Source organism: Scleropages formosus, chromosome 17 (genome assembly GCF_900964775.1).
Source record: "Scleropages formosus chromosome 17, fSclFor1.1, whole genome shotgun sequence".
Classification (NCBI taxonomy): Eukaryota; Metazoa; Chordata; class Actinopteri; order Osteoglossiformes; family Osteoglossidae; genus Scleropages; species Scleropages formosus.
Window position 1 is genome coordinate 8,718,168 of NC_041822.1, and position 23,146 is coordinate 8,741,313.

Consider the following 23,146-nt stretch of genomic DNA (forward strand, 5'->3'; position numbering starts at 1 on the left):
ATTGTTTTGCACACATATAGCATGCTTCATAAACCAACTTTGTACCCCTTTCTAGAACACATCTCAGCGTTACAGTATTTGTAGTTCAGTAGGAAGTCAATGATCATCAAAAGGTTAACATGGTTTTGGGAAATCGACCCACTGAAGGCAAACGACGACTTTTAAGACAGAACGGTGGTAGGAAAAACACAAATGCGGTATTTTACAATTGCATTCTTACACGTTTACATTGAAAAAAAACTTGGGGAAAAAAAACTACATGAAAATATGTCATTTTGAGAACAATCTAATTATTCCTATTTTACTGGATCTTATCATACCTCACCCACCCCTACAAAAAACTATATATATGTGCGTGAATTATTGATCTATTCTACAAAAAGTTTATACAAATATATTTGACCTCGTGTCCTCTTTCCCTGCCTTTCTCTCTGACTGCGCCGCTTTAATTGACATTGTAGGTGCCTTGGCCAAGCTGTCCCCGTCGTGCCACGGAATCTGAGAAGTGGGCTTTGAAGGCTCTCTTCCGAGCTTCAGGATCACGGAAGGTATCCAGCGCAGGTCCCACCTTCACAGTAAAGACACGGAGGACACTTTAGGATAGTGAAGCTTTCCACTGCCCAGGCACGGTGTTTAGCTGTCGGCTAAAATAAAATATCATTAACTGTTCTACAGTCATTACCTTCACACACCATTTGGATGTACATGCATGTGGACATAAGTAGTGACAATCTAACACTGGTGTTTATTTTACGCTTTGTTTGCCCTGCTGCTGTGCTCCTTCTCAGCGCTTACCTTTATTTACCATCAGACTCTTGGGGCACCGTTGAAACGGACCTGGCTGAGTTTGGAAGGCGTCTGTTATCGAGGCGTGTATTCCTTCGCAGGGGCTTGACGACAAGTGTGATATTGCCACGAGGTCATTGTGAACCAGTGGAAATGGAGCTGAGGTACTACAGACACTGTGTGTTTATGTGTATGTGTGCAGGTGTGTTAAATCTCAGCTGGGTCCGTGGACCCTGCACCTGCCTGAGGTGAGTGACTCCATCATGCACGTTCAGAGCCCCCTTGTGTTTCATCAGTACAGAATCAGTAGCAGCCCACACTCCTTTATGTAACATTACCCAGTCATCAGTCATGTATAATCTTTATGTACCACACACACACATTCTGAAACCCCTTGTACCGAGTGGGGTCACGGCGAGCCGGAGCCTAACCCAGTAACACAGGGCGCAAGGTTGGAGGGGGAGGGGACACACCCAGGACGGGACGCCAGTCCGCTGCAAAGCAGCCCAAGCAGGGCTCGAACCCCAGACCCACCACAGAGCAGGCCCCGGCCAAGCCTGCCGTGCCACCCCACCCCCCACGTACCACCCATCACCCAAAAAACATGGAAATAACATTCAAGAGCTGTGTGATGAATCCTATAACTTTAATAAGGTGTAAACTGAATAAAAATGTCAAGGAGTGTCCAGGACACATAAGCTGGGTTTCTGGGGGCAGAGACCAGACTGGTCCGGAAGCTGAGCTGTGCTGTGTGAGTGAACACTGTCGAAGGCAGCTCTGTCAGCTTATGTGTGCCACCTCCCGTATTTCTTCTCGCTCAGCTCTTCATTTTCCTTCAGGCATTCGGATTTGATATGACGCCTGGGAACGCATTTGACACAAAATCGTAAAATGTGTCTTGTGACAAAACTAACTTATAAATATATATAAAAGTTGTAGCCCACAGAAATCTCTGTCAAGGCACTCACTCCAGTGCGTTTGCTTACACACCGCCCCCCCCCCAACATTTAACATGTAGCAAAATACTTTTAGGACGCTTCAAAGATTGAGGAACAGTTTCGAACAGTTCATGCCACCCCATTCACGGGAAAAGGAAAAGCACAATGAATTTTGTGCCTTTTATTTATTTATTTAGATGTTTGTTAAATATATATTTTGTTTTGTAAGAAGCAACGTCGCCTTTGGAGGAATTTTGGCATCTCAATATCTTTTTGAAATAGAGAAGAAAAACATGCATTTCAACAAAGGGAAAACAGAGAAATGAGAAAAAAAATTGACTTCACAAACAAACAATGACGAGGAAAATGAAAGAGGCCCACTCCAGAGGAGTCAGGGATGCAAATGTCTAACCTACAGCCATCAGATATGGTACTTGACAGAAAATAATGAGAATTGCTAAATCTTTTATAAGGTTAACATTCGCCTTTCACAGTCAGCTGTCATACAAGAAAGAATTTAGCACATGCATGCAGCCAAAATAAACCTTCATCATCTCATTAAAGTTGACAGGCTTGGACGGCGGGCCTTGCCGGCAGCATGCCATCCCGTTTTGTGTTGGTAATTTGCAGAGGAGAGACATACAGAAAAAAGGAAAGATGGGAAAAATGGGGCAGGAAAAAATGTGAGGGGAAGACGACGGGATGCAGTCTGTGTGCCTGTGTGTGTGTGTGCGTGTGTGTGTGTGCGTGTGTGTGTGTGTGTGTGTGTGCGTGCGTGCACTTGAGGGAGGGTGGAAAGATCGTTAGCGCGCCAGGAGTCTGATTCTCCCCTAATTGGAAGCGTTGGGCATTGTCAATGGAGGATTTTCTGCAGCTCCCTGTCAGGTAGAGCCGTCAGGATGATAGCCCACTTGTCAGCGCAAAAGACCAATAAAAACAAACCGCTTTTGATTTAATTGGAGGCTTGTGCAAGCCACGGGGTGGATAGGCGAGGAAGGGGGTGGGGGGGGTGGGGGATCACTAGGAGAGGCAGAGGGCTTCGGAAGGAAATCATCACTTTCAATGGAAGCTATCTGCTAGAACCTCGGCTCACCTCCCACTCCACAGACACAACAAAGAGTGACGGGGAGACCGAAGCCACTCAAACCTACAGCTATGAGATTCCAAGCCTGGTCCTGCGGTATATCTCAGGCCCCTGGAAAGCTATGGTTGAGATCTGACTGTCTTACCTCAGATGCACTTTGGACAGGAGTGTCTTTGAGAGGAAAGGCGAGGAGAGCAACTGGCCCAGACTCACAAGATCGGACATCCATACCAGTACCTATCGGAGAACCTTGTGGTGGGTTATTGAACCTAGGGCATGCAACCTCGTGTGTGTGTGTGTGTGTGTGTGTGAAAGGGAACTCCTGTTGTTTCCTCATCGCTCTGCCCCCAGGTGTGTTTAAAGGCAGCTGTTTAATTGTTCTGGACAGAGTTCGTCTAAGGACACGTACTTAGGAGCAGGTGAGGCACAGTGAAGGCTGAAGGGGCCCAGAGCGAATGCAGGAGCTGAGGGGCGAAGACCACGCATTATGTGAACCGCGAGCTGGACAGCGGAGGTGAACGTGTCTGGCTATATGAAGCAAGCACCCAAAATGAGTCTCAGTCCTAGCGTCCCCGTGCTCCTGCGGCCGCCCCACCGGTGCTCTTCTTCGAGTTAAGCCGCTTGCTGCTCCACAAACACCACTCATGCACAAAGCTGTATTGATTGCTCAGTGGGAAGGAAACTTTTAATTTGTATGCCCCGTGTCGCTATGTCCAGTCTCTAATGTGCCCATGAGCCAGAGAAAAACAGGGAACCGCAGCAGTGACACCGCTGACTCTGGCTCACAATTTACGAGGCAACGGGGGGGGGCATGAAAACACCAGGTATTCTCAGAGCGCTCACACTCGGGCAGTGTCCGCAATTCCCAAAGCAAACGAAAACCTAAACTAACCAGAAATGAAAGTTACATTAGTAATTGACAAGGTGGCAAGGAGACAGAGAGGAAGCACCCCCACCACCACCATCAGCACCCACCCCCCCCCATAATGAGGGTTGAGGTTCAATGTGAATCCCTCTGCACAGACATTTCTGTCTGGAGAAGTGGGGTAGACTGAAAGCACTGGGGGTGGGTGGGCACAGACCTCTTCCAGCTGCTGCGGGGAGACCCACGCAAGCTGTCAGACAGCGCTGGGGCGACCCGACCCAACTACCCCCCAACTCTGACGGCCTGCAGTCGGAGGGGGCAAGCGCAACCGTAATAAATCAGCGCACAGACATAAGAGGGCGATGGACAGGAGCTGAACATCACATGCCGAGGAATTTCCACGCGGCGACTTTCCGGCAGATCCACTATTGTTACGACCACGATCTCCATCAACAGAGCACAGGGCGCCTGCAGTAACTATATCTATAGTTTTCAACATCCAGCTCATAACTGACAGCAAAAGTCCCTTATAACGAAGGCGGGAAATTGTCCTTGTACGTGCCGCACTGTTCCTGGCTCTTTACCTTCTGGAAGCGGGGTATCTTCCACAGGGCGGAGGGCTCGGCCGTGGGCTGACACTTTCTGAGCAGCGTGGTGCGTGTCTCGCGGATTTGACCCAGTTGGCTCTGTGGAAACATCACTGCGCGTCCTCACACACTGACCCAGCCCTACGCAAAGGGACCCAACCTCACACACTCACAGTGCTAAAGCAGCCAAAGCTGAGTGATAATATCTTGTGAAAATAAAAATGTTACCGTCCTCGTTTATTCGTACATGTCTAGTCACGTTCTGCATTATCTCATCATTTGCAGCCTTCATTAACTGCGCTGTCAGTCCGCTTAGATGAGTATGAGTGTACTAAATAAGCATAGTTTTAAAAAATAACACTATAAATATTATTATTATTATTATTATTGAAAGAATAATTGCAACAAGAATGATAACGTTGACACGAGCATGGTGCCTTCTCTCTACTGCGGTCCACTTCCCGCTGACACCTTTACATTCTCTCACCTTCTTGTGCCGTCTCTCTAGCAGCATCCTATCCTGTGCCTGCTGCTCCTCCAGCCAGCTTTGGGCAAACCTGTACTGCAGGAGCTCCCAGACTGGGTTGGAGGTGCTGAAAAAGAGGCAAGGGGTTGGCGGAGTTGGGGCGGGTTGGGAGGGTCAATTAACGGTTATGCACACCCAAATGAAAAGGAAGCAGCAGACATGTTCCTGCAGCGCAGACTGTGATGCCCCCATAAGACCAGGGGCTCTGTGACACTGGAAGAGCACTTTGCTATAAACCCAGCCATGTGCAGACAGGTTCCTCTGCCTGGCCTTTAATCTGTGCAATATGCAGGTAATATGTGGACCTGGAACGTCTCAATTATCACCCGGATCGTCACTGGTGACTTGGGCATCCCAGCCCGCACCCCCGCAGTGACTTTTATTGCTTCATTAGTACGTGCCACATGCCCCACTGCACGCTGCAGCCCGTTGCCACAATGCCTTAATGAGACTGGACAGGGGTGCTGGGTGAACATCGCTCTACCGCCCCTTCCTGAACCTCAACCGGAGACACCAGGGCCCGGTCAGGCAGAGTCGGCAGACTTGCGGCACTTGCCGTTCCGTCCAGTCTCCTCCAGACCCGACCCTGTCCGGCAGCCCCGCAGCATTCTGGGATGGCGACTTGACCACACCCAGTCAAAAAGAGGACTGGTCCATTTTCGCCCGGATGCCTCATGCCATCTAAAGGTAGTGTGCTTGAGAGGGGCCGTGCCAACTCGACATCTGAGAAGAGGACTGCAGTATCGCTGCTGTGTACATTTCCAGTTTGTCTACAGCTGGTGCGAAAAACTTAGTTTGACTTCATCAGAGAATGCATAACATAGCGTAGTCAGTAGTTAAATCCACTCTGAAGAAGCTCATATGAACATGAAGTTGAACTGATGATTTCACCGTGCTCTAGTACGTAAAGGGTTAGGGTTAGGGTGCAGCACTGTAAGGAATATATGACTCGTAAAAAGTACAGTGAGTTTCTACAACTGTCACACTGTTCTTGTGAAGGTGAGAACCCGGTGTGTTTTCGGTCAGATTTTTTGATAGCTTTATGTAAATTAAGGAATGTGTGTGGAACAGCTGGTAGCGTAGTAGTTAGAGCTATTGCCTTTGGACCCAAAGATTGCAGGTTTGAGTCCCACTTCTAGCTGTAGGACCCTTGAGCAAGGTACTTACCCTAAATTGCTCCAGTAAAAACTGCCCAGCTGTATAAACAGGTAAATGATTGCAAGCTGCTTCGGAAAGAAGCGTCTAACCTACCGTATGCATCGAAGTTCTTGTCGGTACAATTTTTTTTTTGGTTTGCATGTGATGTATGTAGGTGTACACACATATCTGGTGTTTTGCGTGCGTTTTTCCGTAGCAAACATGTAGGGGGATGGTCTGAGAGTTATATCCCGGCACATGCTCATTAGAGTTGACCTTGGCACCGGGAACCGGCGTTTGATGGATAGGGTGCAGGGCCAAACAAGTCCCTGGAGAGCCATGATCTTATCTCATATCGTACGCTCACCTCCCTCCTCCTGACCCTGTCCCTGCTCCCTCACACAGCCGCGCTCCACACGCGCTGCAGGCCGAATAAATCTACACCTGACACGTGGGCAGGGAGACAGAGAGAGGGTGAGAGGGAGGGAGAGCGAGAAAGAAGAACAAGGCAGAGAAAGAAAAACATACTGGTGCGGACAGAGACCAATTGCACACGGGGGTGTTATTGGCTAAGTCATTGAGCTCCATTTTCCAGCGTGCCACTGGCTACGAAAAATGAGCAAAGAGGGGAAACTAGATGAAGAATGAATAGGGAAGAGTCCAGTCTGCCCTGGCGTAAGCGGAATGCATCCGTGATGAACGCCGGCGCTCTTGCGGCTCTTCTGCAGACACGGAGGAGCTCACGATGAATAGGCTTCCTCCCTAATCTGTCCCTAAGCCACCTTTCTCCTGCTCCTTCACTAAATGCCAGCTATGATCGTGAGGGAGGCGAACTTTCGAGAACGTTTACGGATCCGTCCGAACGGCGGCGTACTTCCACGTATTCTCAAAAAAATGTTACATTTCCCCAGCTGCTGTGTCTCGGCCGAGTCGGCGTAAGAGCGTAACGCGGCGACGGCCGCTTTGCACGGCTACAAATTTCGTCTTGTCCGCCGGCAGCAGGTGCTGCCCGCCTATATTTATGTCTCGTGAAAATTGGTGTTAATTTTTCACCGTTGAGTTAATTTTGTGTTAAGATGCTGTTGAGGGGCTGCTAATTGCTTGATGAAAGTGCAGGTTGAACCTCGCCGCTGCATTGCTGCGCAGTGGATTGGGAGCGAGAGCGAGAGCGAGCTCCGTGTTTCGCTCAGCACCGGGGATTAAAAGCGCTTTGATTGCACTTGCCGGACTCTGGCTGTCACGGCTCGGAGAAACCTTGCTAATGGAGATGAACATCCTCCGCGGCGTCTGCGAACACAGAGTGTGAACCAGCACAGCCAGCAGCGTCCGATAAACTACGATGCCCGGTACGAACGCAGCCATTAAGCATCGCTTCAAAACCTACATGACAAATTTCCCCGCACAAAGCGTTGACATTCACTCTGGCTAAGGACTGTTTTCTGGATTAGCTCTTTAGCAATTAGACCCCTATCTGGATCTGGCTCCTTTGCGTAAGCCGAGAGCAGATCCCTCAGTAAGAAAAACAGAATCGGCGATGGCATTTCTTCATGTTGCTGTAGTTATGGTATTATTATTTCAATGACGGCTTCTTTCTTTAAATCTAAAAATACCACCCACCCTGTCACGGAACTGAAAGGGTTGCTCCCTGGAGACAGACACGGAGATGCCTGTGGCAATCGTCTTGTGTGCGGAACTGTACAAACTGTATTTTGTGTTCCCAGGCACATGATGCGAGCCTCTCCGAGGACCTTCCGCCCCCTGGTCCGCAGAGCCGAACCACGGAGCTGACACGCTGATGTCATTCTAACTTAAAAATTAATTAAATGTTTGAATTTAATTCCGCCACTAATTCCCTTTTCGTTCCCGTGCCAAGGAAACGGTACTAAAATTGGCGACGCCTCGCGAAACGTGCCGGCGACGGGTGGAAATGCGCCCCGGTGCGCGGCGCAGATGAGGACTCACCGTGTGGACATGCCAAAGGTCACGTCGGGGGGAAACCGTGGGTGAGCTGCACTCCGAGAACTCCCCTTGGAAGGGACGAGCCTGATGTCGTGGGTAGAGCGGTACTGGTAATGCTCTTTGGCTGTAACCAGGCCCGACTTGACCCCCTCCCGGTTCAATGCCACAAAATTCTTTTCCACGCGCCGGGTGCGAGCCCCCGAGCCGCTGCTGCGGGAGGCAGCCGTGCGCCAGTGGGAGATGGCTGTCAAGGGAGAGGCAGACGGGAGAGTGCAGACAGAGATGGGGGTTCAGTTTCGGTGCTCCTAAAAACACCTCACGACTCTCACCTGCTCGCCACCAGTTGGCATTCTGACTCATTCGAAGAAATTCTGTCCAGGAACCATCATTTCAGCACAGTGACGGAGAACTTGTTAACAAATATGCATTGTTATTACAGACAATACAGGCGGTGCGCTACGACTCTTCTTTTTTTTTTTTTTTTTTCCACTCGTATATATTTACCCACGATCTGGGGTAGCAAATCGAAGATACTCCATTTGAGACTAAACACGATTCATTCAAACAAACGAGTCTTCGGTTACGGGGGTTCGTGGAATTAAAGAATAAATTAAAAGGGTCATTGCGAAATTACATCCCGTCTGCACATTTTCATTAGCTGTGAAGCAGCGATGCTTTCAAACACATTCGACAGAGCTTCTCACAAATTCCCATCGTTCTGACAAGACGGAGGTGTGTTCCCCAGGTCTCATTAACACCGATGCCGCATGCAGTATTTGTCATTCATGTCACAATTATTGAAGTCCAACCTTTTTTTTTAAAAAAAAAAAAAAAAAGAATAGCTCTTGAGTTGTTTTTTCCCTCTCTAAAGTCAGTAGTGACAGATCTGAGGGGGGTTTAACTTCAGGAAGCAGGGTGTTTAAACAGTTAGAGTGGCTCACACTTGACAGTTCATCCTATTCTGGAAACATTCCCACTGGGTCTGGCTGGCACAAGCGCATGAGCTCACAGGGGTTCAGGGGAAAGCTTGACATTTTCAATGTCTGCTGGTTGTTGGCGATGTATAATTAAAACGGCGGTGAGAGGAGCGGGAACAGAAGGTGCGGCGGCCATGCGCTGCTCGTGCGAGTTAGGGTTAGCCAAAGGCGAGGGCCACATGCCTTCGGGAGTCGGTATGTGAAGGCACGGGAAGTGACATCATCCCTGGACAGGAAGTTTAGCGATCATCCCTATTGTTTGGTAGCTACGTCTGACGGAGGCGCGGAGCTGTTCATATTGCACCGATCTGGGTAACGGGTGCGTGAGCGCTCCAGAGTGAGGAACGGGTTTCCTACCTTCAGCGACCCCGCCATCGTTGACGGTTGTCACAGCTCCGTACACGAAGTCAGGTCCCGGAAACGACGACCCTTTCGATCGAGTCTTTCCCAGCGTGGGCTACAGACAAGGAACAAAAGCACCCAGTCATAAAAATACTCAGGGACTTCTGAGTACTCCTCACGGCCCTCATTCAAAATCTCCACGCACTTCGGTCTAGTACCTATACAGGGTCTGTTGTGAGGGCATCTCAAACGCTCTTAGAGCACATGTGGAAAAACTGTTGAAAACTCAACGCATCGGCAGCGGTTTGCGTTTTTGCCAGATGCATTCGTTTTGTTTACAAAGGATAGTGCCTCGAGAGACACGGGATAAAACAATCGCATTTACGGCATTTTTAATTATGCAAAAGTCTTAAAAAGCACTAATTGCAAATACAGTGGAAACATGACCTAAATTATTACTTTTTTTTAAGTGCTGATTGTCAGCAACACGACGCCACTGTAGATTTTGCGCACGAAACAGATGAATAATGGTGTAGAAGGTGAACCCAGAGGAGCTGTAACCGCAGTCGAAATGATCTTGAGGAAGTCGGCTTCGGTCTCTATTGCTTGCCTCATGTGATGTGAAATTTGTGTTTTATGAGTCATCACCAGAGAATGATTGACAGAGACAAGAGAACGAAGAATGTAGCTACGCTTTTCCTTTTGGGAGACAGGTTTCCCCAACTCTCAGTCATCTCCCTCTCTGGGTGATCCTAGGGGGGATGGCCCGGGAGCCGGGAATAGGTGCCACATAGCTTCCTCCTGGTTTCAAACCTCTAAACTGCACTGAGATGTTTCAAGGAGGAGTCATTGCAGTGATGGCGGAAAGTGGGAATCAAACGACAGCGAGGATGACACGAGAGGAAAGGGAACGCGAGCCACACGGCACTACCTGAATGCTAAAGAATACACCTTTGATCTGGAATCCCGTTTAATGAGTGAGGGAACACGGAGGTGCAGAGCCGGTGTGTCAGTTACAGAGCACCGCGCCCGCCACTGGCTCTCTTCATGTTGTCTTGTATGATTTACGGATAGAGATGAAACGGCGGAGGATGATCGCCTGTTTTGTCAGAAGGCAAGCTTTTGTGTTCTTTTATTAATCCAGCACAGGCACTTGTTCCACTTAAAGCACCAGGACTTCAGGTCTTCAATCATCGTTTTCCAGATTGATATGTTAAATCTCAAAATGTCTGAATTAAAGGAGCTCGTTCGCTCAGCTGGTTAAATATGACTCAGCTACGAGATATAATCGCTGCGCTCCGGATTGGTATCTCCAGCGGGGTGCAGGTCCAAACCGCTTCACCACGGACGGAGCAAGAACCCATCCCGGGGCTTGTCTTACCGGGATGGAAAAACACTTTGGAGACCACATGGAGTGTAATGTTCATCAGCTTTCATGATTGACCTCTAATGCAAGACCTTGGCAAGCATTAAAAAAATCGGGTGCGAAAAGGACAATCTTCTAGATTTGTGCTTCCGTGCATCCCGGTCCAGCTCTAATCCCCACTGCTGTTTTAATCTGCGGATCTGTTTCTAATGCACTATTTAGAGACGCTCGGAGAAATGTGGTGACCGCTGGCAAAACATTTCTCCCGACTCCGTCTGCCATTTTTGTGCTGCCCAGTTTCAATACGCGAGGAAAAACAGACAAAAATGTAAATGCCTTCCACACAAAAAGGAGATTATGTAAACCAAAAGCTCCTTTATGCTCTCATTTACTGATGACCTGTTCTTTTATTGTGCTTTAATTAACCAGCCATGGACTTGCTCAGAAAAGCTGGGCCCACCCAGAGAATGGGGCTGTTTCAGGCCTGTCCCAGGATGGGTCACCAGGAGCAGATTGTTCACACAGTCACAAAGCGTCCACGAATGAGGGAACATAATCATCCCTTGCATCACGATCTCCCTGTCCTCTCCTCTCCCTTTCTCTCGTCTCTCTTTTCACTTCTTCGCGCTTTTATTCCATTCTGGCCTTGTGTGCTTTTCGGATTTCCACAGTTGCTGAGATTAGCTGATCTGACCCCGGAGTTCATGTCTCTGTTACATCACTTCCCCTGTTCTCGCCCACACACACACACACACACACACACACACACACACACACACACGCACACACACACACACACACACACACACACACACACACACACACTTGCATTGGCTCCCGGTGCTAAAAGCGACTGAACGTAAATCACGTTATTTACTCTTCAGTTCTGTTTCGCTACTACAGGTACTTGCCATTGGTACTAATTACCCCTACGAGCACTTCATTATTGACTTGTGCTTGGTCCACCTTTAGGAAGGTCATATTTTGACACCGGCTTCGGGGATCTACATGCAATCTGCCAGCGAATGCAGGTCCTTTGCCTTGCAGCTGGTGGTGGAAGGGAGCTGTGGCTCACCCGGTGAATTCCACAGGGGAATCATTAATTAAAAGTCCATTACTTAAGGTTTGATGCACTTTGTTCACTCATTAGCTTTGTTCTGCATGGTCTTCTCCAAAACCCCTCCCCGTTCTGTGCTGTCAGATGGAGCAATTGCTTTCCCCTCGTACCCCCTCAGTGGCATTTAGCCTTTCTCATTTGCATCTACACACCCTTGCTGTGCAGCTCATAAACTGGGAGGATTGATCAACAACGCAACTGTGTCAAATTACACGTCAGTCCGGCACGCGGCGCACCGCGTACGTCCACGTCGTACCGCGCACGCGTGCGCGCTCCGCAACTGTAAAAGCGGCCTCTTTCAGGCCCCGAACATCTAGAAAGCGGAAAAAACCGAATTCGCAGGGGTGTTATCTTGATCTTTGTCAGGCCACACCAGACTGGCAGAAATCTCTACATGTACCGGATCGACCAGACATGGATGTCTTCATGCAGCGGGAAGCAGGGAAGCATCTAGAACTCTAAAGCACCTACACAGTACATCCAATTCAGCAGCGGATTCCCAGTCTGGGAACCTTTGACACCCACCAGTCTGCATCTCCATCTCAGCACAAATTTGTGCTCTCCCCGAAGAGAAGGCGCGTAATCCATTCTCTGAGAAAGAATGCTGAGCCAAGATAGCTGGCTCCCTCCACGCGGCTAACGGAGGCTCACCGTGCCATCATTTTACAGAAACTTAAGGATAAGCGCTTTGCCGGAGAGTAATTAGAAGATAATAGAAAGTAATGCTGCCCGATCTGTCTCGATTAATTATCTGCTGGCTCCACCAGCACTGCGCCATCTGGTGCCTGATCTGGGGACAGCAGGTCCACCATCATTTCAGAAATATGGGGCTTAAACCTAATCTTGCCTCCCTGCCCATTTGCAGACCCAGCATGGTGCTCGCCTGTGTGCCTCTGTTTGTGTGCGTGCCTCTGTGTGTGCCTGGTGTTGTTTTAAGGATGATGTGACTTTACATGGCCCTCTGCGGCTCTCCTGTCTACGTTTGGCGGGAGCTCTGCGGGCGGCGGGGTGGTCCGTCTTTTCTCGGTTCAGAGACACTTGTCCGCCTGAGTCAAATAAGCCACTCGACTTTCTGTGAGGCGCCGTGCGAATTCGGCGACATCAGCCACGGTGCGGAACCCGGGGTGGCGCCTGCCAGTGCGCTGTGTCAGAGCTCTCCGCGTTACACGCTCGTTGGCATTCTTCGAGGGTACTGTTCAGCCTTCTCGCATAAACCTCCAGATGTTCAAGTCGCCTAATTTCTCCGAAAGTACCAAAGTAGCTGGATTCCACGCACTGAACCGTGCAACTTTTTGAAGGGAACAGGCTCCTTTTTCGCCACAGTACAGTTAATTCAAACAGATAAGTATTGCCATCTCATAATCATTCCAGGAGATATTTTTCCACGAACAAAGTGCTAAATCAAAAAGTATAATTCTGCAGTGCACTGTCAGCTTATTCTGCAGCATACACATATTCATAAGGATTAGAGCAATTTGCAAGGTGGGGAGAACAAGGACCATCACCTTGGTTATTTATCACCATTTTCCTGTTATTTACAGGGACTCCGATGTGCTTTTGGCACTCAATTACTCTCCTCTACCTTCTCGCCCATCCCCTGCAAATCTGTCCCACCTCTCAATCACTCAGTCAAATGCAATTTGCTCCGGCACTTTCTGTACAAGTAAATTGTCACAAAGCGGCGAACCCCTTGCGACCAGCCTCACCGCGGTACCCTTTTACCCCTTGCCCATCGCCAGCCCACTGCCCCCACCCCTTTCCTTTGTCTAATTCGCACTCCCTGCTCAACCTGGCTGTTTATTGAGATGCTAACTCTCTTTATGAGAGCCTAATCCTGGAGCATTGGGGATAATTTATGAAGCATTTACATTAAGAAGGCCAGCTAATTGGGAGCATGTGTCTGGGTAAGCCTCAGCAACGCTGGTGCACTACAGATGAGCTGCCAGGACTCTCTGCCTCTCCTGCAGAAGGAAAGAGCAAACATGCACAAACATAAGAGCATGTGTCTTGCAGGGGTGGAATGGAAATGTCCTCCTGCTTTTAAAGCACAACATCTTGGCCAAACGAACGCTTGGGGTGAGTTGCAGAACTCACTGAGATGTGAGCCTTCTATCAGCTGTTTCGGCTACGTTTGAACACCGTCCTTTTGTGTACATGTTTTGCCATCCTTCCGGGGGACAATTTTGAGGAAAACATCCCCACGAGGCCAGAAAATCATGAAGACCTTGAAACGTATTATCCCATCTTATCTTGTCCCGAACTTGACTTTTCGGAGACGTGCCAACCAAACAAAATGCTTATTTAAAAAAAAAGGTTCGCTTTTTAAAAATCTAAAATTACACAAAGTTTTAAATCAGTTTTTATGGTTTTGAGTTTTGCTGGGGTCAGAATAGAAACCATTTCCTGCATTAAAGTGGGTCTGCGTGAATCCCACATTAAGAGACGTAAGACAACGTGAGTATGAGTGTCTACGCGCGTGACAGAGGGGAGGTGGTGGGCATCTGTGAAAGAGAAATGGTACGCAAATTTGAAGAAATCCTGGCTTGGCGCTTAACTGATTGTATTGGAGGCGACTCTCCAAACAGGAGAGGCCTCTGGGTAGCGATTCCCAGGCAAACGCACTCGTTCGTCAGTTCTGGAAATAAAACAAATATTTGGCGTGGGCTTTCTGCACAAAACACGGCACCGCATCGCTTGTTCGGTGCGGTACATTAGGCGGGAGAAGTCTCTAAGTCATTTGATTTACATTACTTCCAGGTTAAGCACTTCAACGCGGGTAGCAAATCCGGAGGCCACCTTTCCCGCCATAGAGAATCAATAAATCAATGTTGTGTAGCTGCAGTTTCTTTCACTGTGACTGATCTGCTTAGTAAGCTCCCAGCGCACCTTGCAGAGTACATTGCAAAAACGTACGTCTCCGTCCCCATGGTGTCGGTCCCTTTACTGTTGCCACGCCGACTGCCAAGTGCCCAGTGGTCCCCAGCACCTCGACGCGCACCCCTCATTTACATTATTATTCTGCAGTTGTATATTGTGCTTTGTCTGCCACTGTTTGTACCTGCGCTGGTCCCAGCTGGTTCTCATCAATAACAAGCCTGGACGTTCCTGCGCTGACAGGGGAAGATGAAGGAGCTTGTTACTGCCGTAGCGGGGAGCCGCACGGGTGCGAACGGGGTCTGCGGGGGGAATTCTGCGTTGTACAGAGCAGCCGCTAGAAACAAACGCAGCGCGGCCAGGCTTCACGTAACAATGCCATCCCTGTGTGCGCACACGTGTGTGTGTGTGTGTGTGTTTACATTTAAGTTTCTTTTCCATCACAGTCACAATGCCAGTCATGGACTGACGCAACAAGAAACTGTGCACTGAGACCAGAAGCTGCCATCAGTGGTGTGATGTCTTTCAACACTACACTTTTTCATTTCCTTCTCTGCACAAACGTATATATGAGGGAGTACACATTGGCACACGAGGGTCTTCATATGTTTCCCTGGCCATGTGAGGAGCAAAAGCACAAGGGTCCAGTGTGGACCTTGGACTGACGGCATGGGGGCCGCCTGCTAATGAGGCTGAATGGGAGACAGGGATGAGCGCAGACGGACCCCATTGTAGCACCACACAGGCTCAACGGCCCTAAATCTGCTCCCCTGATCTCTCGTTTAGGAGCCAGGAGGGAATAAAGGCATGAAAATGGGATTTATTTGGCATGCCTCATCAAAAGGGAATTAATAGAGTTTGGGGTGGGGGGCAGCAAAGGGGGATTCAGTGGAGCTTGGGGTATGGCTGGCAAAATCAAACTCAAACTCACCTCAAAAGGATGCTCACCCATAAATTTGATTAGAACCACCAACGCCTGGCTCAGTCCCAGGAGCCAATGCCTGGCTCATCCCTGTAACTCTACCAGATTATGACCATATGAAAATGTTTTGTGTCATAGGGTCACAGCTTCATGTACTAATTCTCACTCTCGACAAAGCCAACCTAAGGTACCGATACATCGTCCATGCGACCAACCAAATCGATTTTGTTTTTAAAGTAAACATTTAGCTTTTGCAAACAGATAAGAACTTGTATTGGCCCCATACAAAAAGCACTACAAGGATTGGATGCCTGACGTCACATGATGCCTCATCTGGCGAGTTTGAACGCTTTATTCTATTCTTCTTACCCGTACAACATAACAGTCGCTGTCAAGCATAATAAGGAAAGTCATGTTAACTAAAACAAATAGGTGCCTCTCCACATCTTGAAAGCTTCCTCTCCCCCAGCTGCCAGCTTGCAGCGCTGATAAAACCGTACAAAAGAAGGAACAAAGACGAACCGGGCGGTGACTGAAAGATTCTCCTCCAGAGGAGGTGCCGGAGCGCTGTCGTTATAATTAGCTGCCTGATATTAATCGCTCTCCCAGGTTACTCTGATCCAGACTCCTCGGGTCTGCTGAATGGCCCCCTCCGTGGATCTCATCCTGAGCCGAGAGGAATCGACTTAGCTCAAGAGCGGCACTCTTTCTGGAGTTAAAAACTACATCCAGCTGTAAGTGCGGTGGTTAAGCACAGACTTGCAACGCATGTTTGCTGGGCCCCTGCTGTGACACCCTTGAGTCACGTGCCTATGCTATATTGGTCCATGAAAACATCTACCTGTTTAAACAGGTAAAATTGTAAGTCACTTTGGATGAAACTGTCAGATGAGCAATGAAAGAATAACAATGAATAATGAGATCTGCGCCCTTAGAATTCAACACCAAAAGCCTGCAGGACTCGCTGCGCGGCCAGGATTTGACCCCCGCCTCTTGAAGTGCACAGCATGAAGCTGTGGTGATGGCCACGTCCGCGCAGCACGCGATCAAGGTGCCGTGGCTAAATAAACTCGGAGCGATTAGGTGAACCTAATAATTTGGCCTCATGCTGTTCAAGCTCACCTGTCAGTCATTTATAGTGTATTGGGGGTATTATCCACACTATTAACGGGGGGGGGGGGGAAGGCAGTTTGTATCTCCGCAGCATAAAACGCTCCATGTGCATCTGCACTACATCAGCTGTTGAAGGCTCTGTACCATTAATTTTTATCAATCAGCAGATGAATTAAAAGATCAGAAAAAGTCGCGTCACGCTGAGCCATGAAGTGCAATCTTTTTGCGACTACCTTATCATCCAACACAACCCTGTTCCTACCACATTCATCATCTGTTATATCAAGCAGAGGCTCTACTGAACGCCCGTGTCCGGCTCTGTTCTCCCGTGCTGCCTCCAGACACCCAACATCCACCAGAGATCCTTGATGGAGTTAAAAATGCTCACTGTAATGACCCAGGCAGAGGGAACGGGGTCTGCCGAGAGACGCCCTACTCACACCTCCCTGCCCTGCCCTTCCTCACGTGCACATGCACACCTGACTTCTGCCTGCTGGCTTCACACCATCCACCCTGTGCTCCGTGCTCCGTCACCACCCCACGCTTATGAAAACCAATCGATTCAAACAGCAACGGGGAAGACAGTAGAGTGTGTACTAACAGGAGGAGGAGGGCCGGCACTGGGGTGCCACGAAAGACCCACAGATGATCGAGTGCTGTGAGCAGGCCGTCTGCGGCAAATGTGCAATCACGCTGCCGCTCCCTTTCGCTCTGGTCCATCCATAACTTTCCCCGACACAGCCAGGACCGTATCTCGCTCTTTCTCCCAGCCAAGCAGGCCCAATGTTTATTCCATCCTGACACACTTACTCCTACAGACTGAGCTGCACACCGATGTGCAAAGGCTGTTATTGCCGATGAGGATGGATTCTGACTGCCATTCATTCACCAAAGATGCCCACTTCCTGCGCTATGCTGTCTCTCCTGAGCAACACCTGCTGCGTTAGCCTCCGAAGAGGAGAGCTCACCGTGTTCACCTTTGTCCGAGAGCGAAAGGTAAAACGTGATCTGAATGAGACTTCACAAGTCCATGCCATGCTGCCTTCTTACGTGCAGCAATACCTGGTTTCTGCTCACTTTGAGGGGGTCAGCTCCCCATACAGCTCTCCCTGAGCGGGTCTGATGGCCGAGCAGGTCCGAACGTGGCCCCTGCAGCTTGCGTCTGGAGTGCGGGTCAGAGTTCCGGCAAGGCTCTGCTATGCATAGGGGCTGCAGGGAAAGGAACCGGCACAGCGCTGGAAAAGATTGGGACAAAAAGAAAAGAGCCTTCCAGATGACACTGCCATTGTGCCGGGGCAGCACGAATGTGGCCAGCAAAACTGCAAACAATACCAAGAACGAAAAATCCTTTATCCTACCCATGTGTAGCCGTGTATGCGCTCTTTATTATCACGGTGATTTAAATACAGTAATCTCATTTTCTGCAACAGTCAAAGAAGCATGCAAAAGAACCCTAAAAAAGAGAGCGAGGCTACGGTTAGCGGAAGGGGGACACATGTTCCTGTTTTCTCTTTCTTCAAGGCACAAGGGGGGCTTGCTAGGGGTATATATTTCAGGAGGGGTGGGAGTGCAGAGGGAAATTAGAGAATTAAATCTGGCAACATAAAAGGGGAAGAAAATAATGTCACAATCTGGCTCATTCACCTCCTCTTCTGGTCCACTGGAAAAGTTGATGAAGTTTAAATGAAGCAGAATTAGGAGATAAAGAAAAGCCTGAGTGCTGCTGGAATCAACACAGCTTCTGCACGCCGGCCCGGCGGCCCCGCAGCATGGGGAATTGAACGGGAGGACAGAGAGAGACCGAGGGAGGGGGCACCCTAAATGTGATAATCTCCAATCACATCTAACATCAATTCTGACAAGGCTTCTGTTAATGAGCCCGGCCGACGAAGCGTGCACAGGGTCCCTTTCTGCTGTTGTTCTATGATTTAATCCCTCTCACTTCAGCTGGTTTTAGCTGGGGATCGAGGGGCGGAGAAAGCCCATTAAGTAGGCCTCTGCGCTCTCGCCTATCTAAATGCTAACGACATGAGGGGAGAGAGCCGCGGAGACACGGGGATATTACTACGATGCGAACGGCATGCTTATTTGCTGCAAAGGCTCATTTAAAAATGATGACTTCTGTCTCTTTGTACAGGTGAAGGTGGGGTAAGGTGCTACAGTTTGTGCCGAGGAAGCCGATCACTGATCCATGAGGGACGGAGAAGCTTTAGCAATGGCAGGCTAAGGGAGGATCAGACATCCTCCTTGTAATTGTGTTAGATTACTTTACACAGCTTCCCAAGGGCTCCAGTCTGCTAATGCTCTCTTCTATTCCGGAATCATAACTGTCTCACACTGCAGTCCAGCTCACCAGTTCTTCTTTTCCCCACCATTCAACTTTTTTAGACTCATAATGTTGTAAAGCTAGGACCACTGAAGCTCGACTTTCCCAACAAGTGGATTAAAAAAAAAAAAAACTTGACTTCTCATCAATGATTTGTAACGACACTGTTATGGGCTCATACGATTTAGGCATAAGTTCCACGAGTACTATATTTCATAATTAAGAGATTACTTACATACTGTTTTAATGATCTATTGATATTCATTCATGTGGAAGACTTGTTTATGGACATTATGTGATGCATTCATTTCCCCACACAGTATTCAGTTGATTAATGGCACAGAAATTCCAGGTTTCACAGTTACTAGTAACCTGGGCATACGCAATAACCTATTAGGGTACAAGAAGAGATCAGTTATGTTTTTATTTCACTCATCTCGTTGTGGAAAATACACCCCCCCTTTAGAAACCCGTAAATCAGGAGAAGATGAGATGTAAGCTATTTATCTTTGCAACTTTTAACTCCGTTACAAAAAATATTTTTCAATCTACCTCCATCCACAATTTATAGAAGACAGATCTGACTCGGTAGAGGTTGGGTAAGTAGCGCATGGTACTCCAGTGCAGACAACACTTTTATATATCTTGTACTTTTATGTCTCCGATACAACTATCCTAAGGGAGAGCTGTGCCAGAATCTATAACGACTGCGCAGACATTCAAACCCCTGGAAGACACAGACTTCATTTACTAGGATAAGATGAACAGAGTATAAAACCAAACGTGATCCAACGCAGTGGCTGTTGCAGAACTCCTTGTCACTGCAAACATGTGAACAGAATAACCAACATAACAACCATAAAACACACAAAATGAACAGCAGTCGCTTGCAAAGGTAAGTAAGAGAAATGTTAAATTATGTATTTAATTATATTCGCCTTCACACAATTAAATTGCCAGATAGATTTTCTGGGTACAATTTTTAATTTTCCTTCCGTAAAAATATGCAGAAAATGTTGCACGAAACATGCACGATACAATAACAGGTTAGGTTTGACTTCTTACAACAAGTACAAACGCTACAGCAAAGGCGCGCTGCATCCTGAGGGTACGGAAAGGCCGGAGAAGGCCTGCTTCGTTCTCCCTGGCTGGAAAACTTCACGCTCGAAACATTTCAGCCGCCGCAGACGAGGCCCTCGCCCTCGCTGCTGCAAAAATCCATAATGGATACAGGAAGTCTGTCTGAGGGAGAGATGGGCCACGGCAGCAGATGAAAGGTGAGGAGAGACACCACACAATGAGGAACAGGTGTGGCTGGCAGTGAAGGCAGAGCCCCCTGCCAGCACACACACACACACACACACACACACGTGCACGCACTCACACAGACACACATGCGCTTTGGTTTTATATATGGGTCTGACACGCAGTGCCACCACCAAGCGGGGCGTCCTCCGCCCGGCTCGGGTCATCGATTACCGCGCTTTCTGGGTCACGCAGCCACACCACGTTCCGAGCTGCACGCGGGCCCTCGGCCCCATCTGCCATACCGTGGCACTTTCGGTACGCACCGAGGGGCTCAGATACATTATGCATAATGATGCGTTGTCGTCGTCATCTGGTAGAAACTAGGCAAATGAAGATAATATTAATGATCTTGCACCGTGCTGACCGACAGTCCCCAATATTATACAGTGTTCGTACCTTGCGCTCCCAGGTAAAAAATGGATTCATGAATGGCACCTGTTCATTAACTCAGTTCATTTTTTACTGCTGTAAAGTTGTTTACGGTCAGGTAAATAGTGCTCGTGGGCTCAGACAGCGTGTCATGTCCAACATAACAGGTGGTCTCCCATTTCGAGAACAATACTGCCCCCTAGAGCTCGGCACTGCAATTATTCACTGTGGACGTGAAAATACAAGTGAACGATTTTTGCTTCCCGAAATACTCGGGCATTTGAAAACTCATCTGTACTGTGCTCCGTTACACATTTTACAGGGAATAATCACATCATTCCAGTCAACTGAGAAGGTTTCCTTCAATTGTTTGGTATCCTAGCAACAAGTGCAGACGCTTAGCTACGAGTTACACACTTGTGTTATGACGACGGGTTATTTTTTTTTAAATGAACGTGTTCGCCGAGCCTCAAAACACAAAATTCGGGTGGCAAGAAGTCTTTATGAACTCCTTTCATCACATTCGGGTGTAATGTATAAATGTGGCTGTTTTAAATCCATCAGATTTAACTGTTTCGGTTCAATTTCAGTTTCAACTGTCGGACCAAGAAGACAGTGAGTGTTACATAATGAAGACAAAACTGATTTTCATATTAATACTGTAAAATGCTTACACATCTCCGTTATACATCGGCACTGGGTTCGGCTGTGTACAATGTACTCAACTTAGTTTTGTCCTGCTCTGTGCTCATGAACCATTTTTGGCATCGAGCACCTGGAGAAACCCAGTATCTTACAAACAACTGTGTGTGTGTGTTGTATTGTCTCAATTTTGTTACACATCGGTTACAAGAACAGTTTTTAAGTGTCCAGGCAACAAACACCTCAAACACGGACAATTATAAAATAGAGGTTGAGAGAAGCGGAAAAAAATGAACAGTTAAGCTGGAGCTGTTCTGCTCCATATGTGACAAAAGCGCAGTGTGACAACAGTGACTAATTGTATTTCACTGCGCAGCAGTTATCGAGACTTCCGTCTTCCTTGCGCCATGCTTGCCGTGACAAGGGAAGAAAAGCGGCGAAATGAAACGCGGCCCTTCTCGGCGACTCGTTCTTGAGGGTCACCTGTGACCAGACGTCTCTTAGTAATTAAGGCGAAAGCTGCAGGAAGGGAAAGGATGGGAAAAGCCTTTTTTCTCGCATCATGATAACGTGTTATTATCCCTATCTGGCCCACGGCAGCTAAGACAGTATACTTGTCCCAGCTTGGTGCTTTGTCAATGTACTGTGACTAATCCAGGAGTACCCCCACATCCGTGCTCCTTACCCTAATTAAAAGAGGATTAACCCGCATGGAGTCCCTGACCACTCCGACTTGAGTAGCCTCCTCCATTTCCCTTGGTATCCGGGATAATCAGACCTCAAGGAATCACGGTGAAGAGCATTTGCTGGACCTAGGCCTAAAAATAATGCAAGAGTGAAAAGCGATAAAGTTTCAGCGAACTGAACCGAGCACAGACCTCCTCTTTTGGAATAGTGTGTTTTAATGAACTTTCAAGTGCATGCCACTTAAGTTCAATCATGCACACCTCAAGAGAAATGTATTATTACTTTTAACTTACCATTGCCATTCACCGACTGTGAATACAGTTTTGCCTGAGTATTTTTAATTAATTTTGTGCTTTAATTTTCCTTTGTCAGTCTATGTCACAGAACTGCATTCCAATAATTCCTGTTGTACCTCGCTGTACACACTGTAACACTTACTCCACTACGCAGTCATTGCCAGATACTTCAGATCAGTGAAATGCACATCAACTGCATTGTCATCTACATTTTGATCTTTTTGACATATAGCAAAATATGTTGCAATATCGGGGGGAAAAGCCTTAACTCACCTGAGCAAGACGTCCTCGGAGCGTAATGTTACTAGGGCTGGCAACACAAGCTCTTGGACCATAAAGAGGGAGAAACCAAGTATAAATTGATTTGTTCCTTCATGCATTTCTCATTTTACACGGCAAATACACATCCTTCACGAATATTTGTCTGTGCTTCAATTTTCTGTAGACTTTTCCCACACAACAGTAGAGTAAAATGTTTAAAACTACAGACTTATTTAGATGGGAGTCCCTGTGCCCCTGTCTGGTAGAGTCCGTTGTTATGGGACTGAGGCTCCCAACACCTAGTGAAACCAAGAGAGTCTGGTCACTGTCTGCACAATTTTCGAAATAATATAACATCATACTTCTATTTCAAGGATGATTGTTAGTTATTAAACGTTGCAAAATATTATGTTTACATTGTTGACAACGTACACGGTAATCTACATTTTATTTATATTCACACACATTTTTTTGCAGAAGTGTGAAGTGGAGATGAAGGAACAGGGTGTACATTTTCAGTCAATAAGTAAAATACCATATGGTCAAATATCAGCTCCATCTGTTATATTCCTGTTTGACGCACACAACGTGACTATTCTTGCAGACAATGTCCTGGACATTTTTTCCCCCATAACATTTGCAATCCCTCGTTTGTTGTATCTAG

The 23,146-nt window shown here is 47.9% G+C and overlaps 1 protein-coding gene across 2 annotated transcripts; it reads right to left on the minus strand.

The window, feature by feature from the left end:
- Positions 1-361: 361 nt before the first annotated feature.
- Positions 362-23,126, minus strand: cfap77 (cilia and flagella associated protein 77). 2 transcript variants are annotated; one of them, XM_018759085.2, is made up of 9 exons: positions 23,018-23,126; positions 22,712-22,781; positions 22,495-22,546; positions 21,924-22,056; positions 9,217-9,316; positions 7,886-8,126; positions 4,748-4,853; positions 4,258-4,359; positions 362-568 (listed from the first exon to the last, which is right to left on the minus strand). In XM_018759085.2, the coding sequence occupies exons 4-9, from the start codon at positions 21,987-21,989 to the stop codon at positions 446-448; spliced, it is 738 nt and encodes a 245-aa protein (XP_018614601.1). In that variant the 5' UTR covers positions 21,990-22,056; positions 22,495-22,546; positions 22,712-22,781; positions 23,018-23,126; the 3' UTR covers positions 362-445. The 2 variants fall into 2 exon arrangements, with proteins under 2 accessions (XP_018614601.1, XP_029115505.1); XM_029259672.1 differs by having other exon boundaries at positions 22,495-22,781.
- Positions 23,127-23,146: the final 20 nt, after the last annotated feature.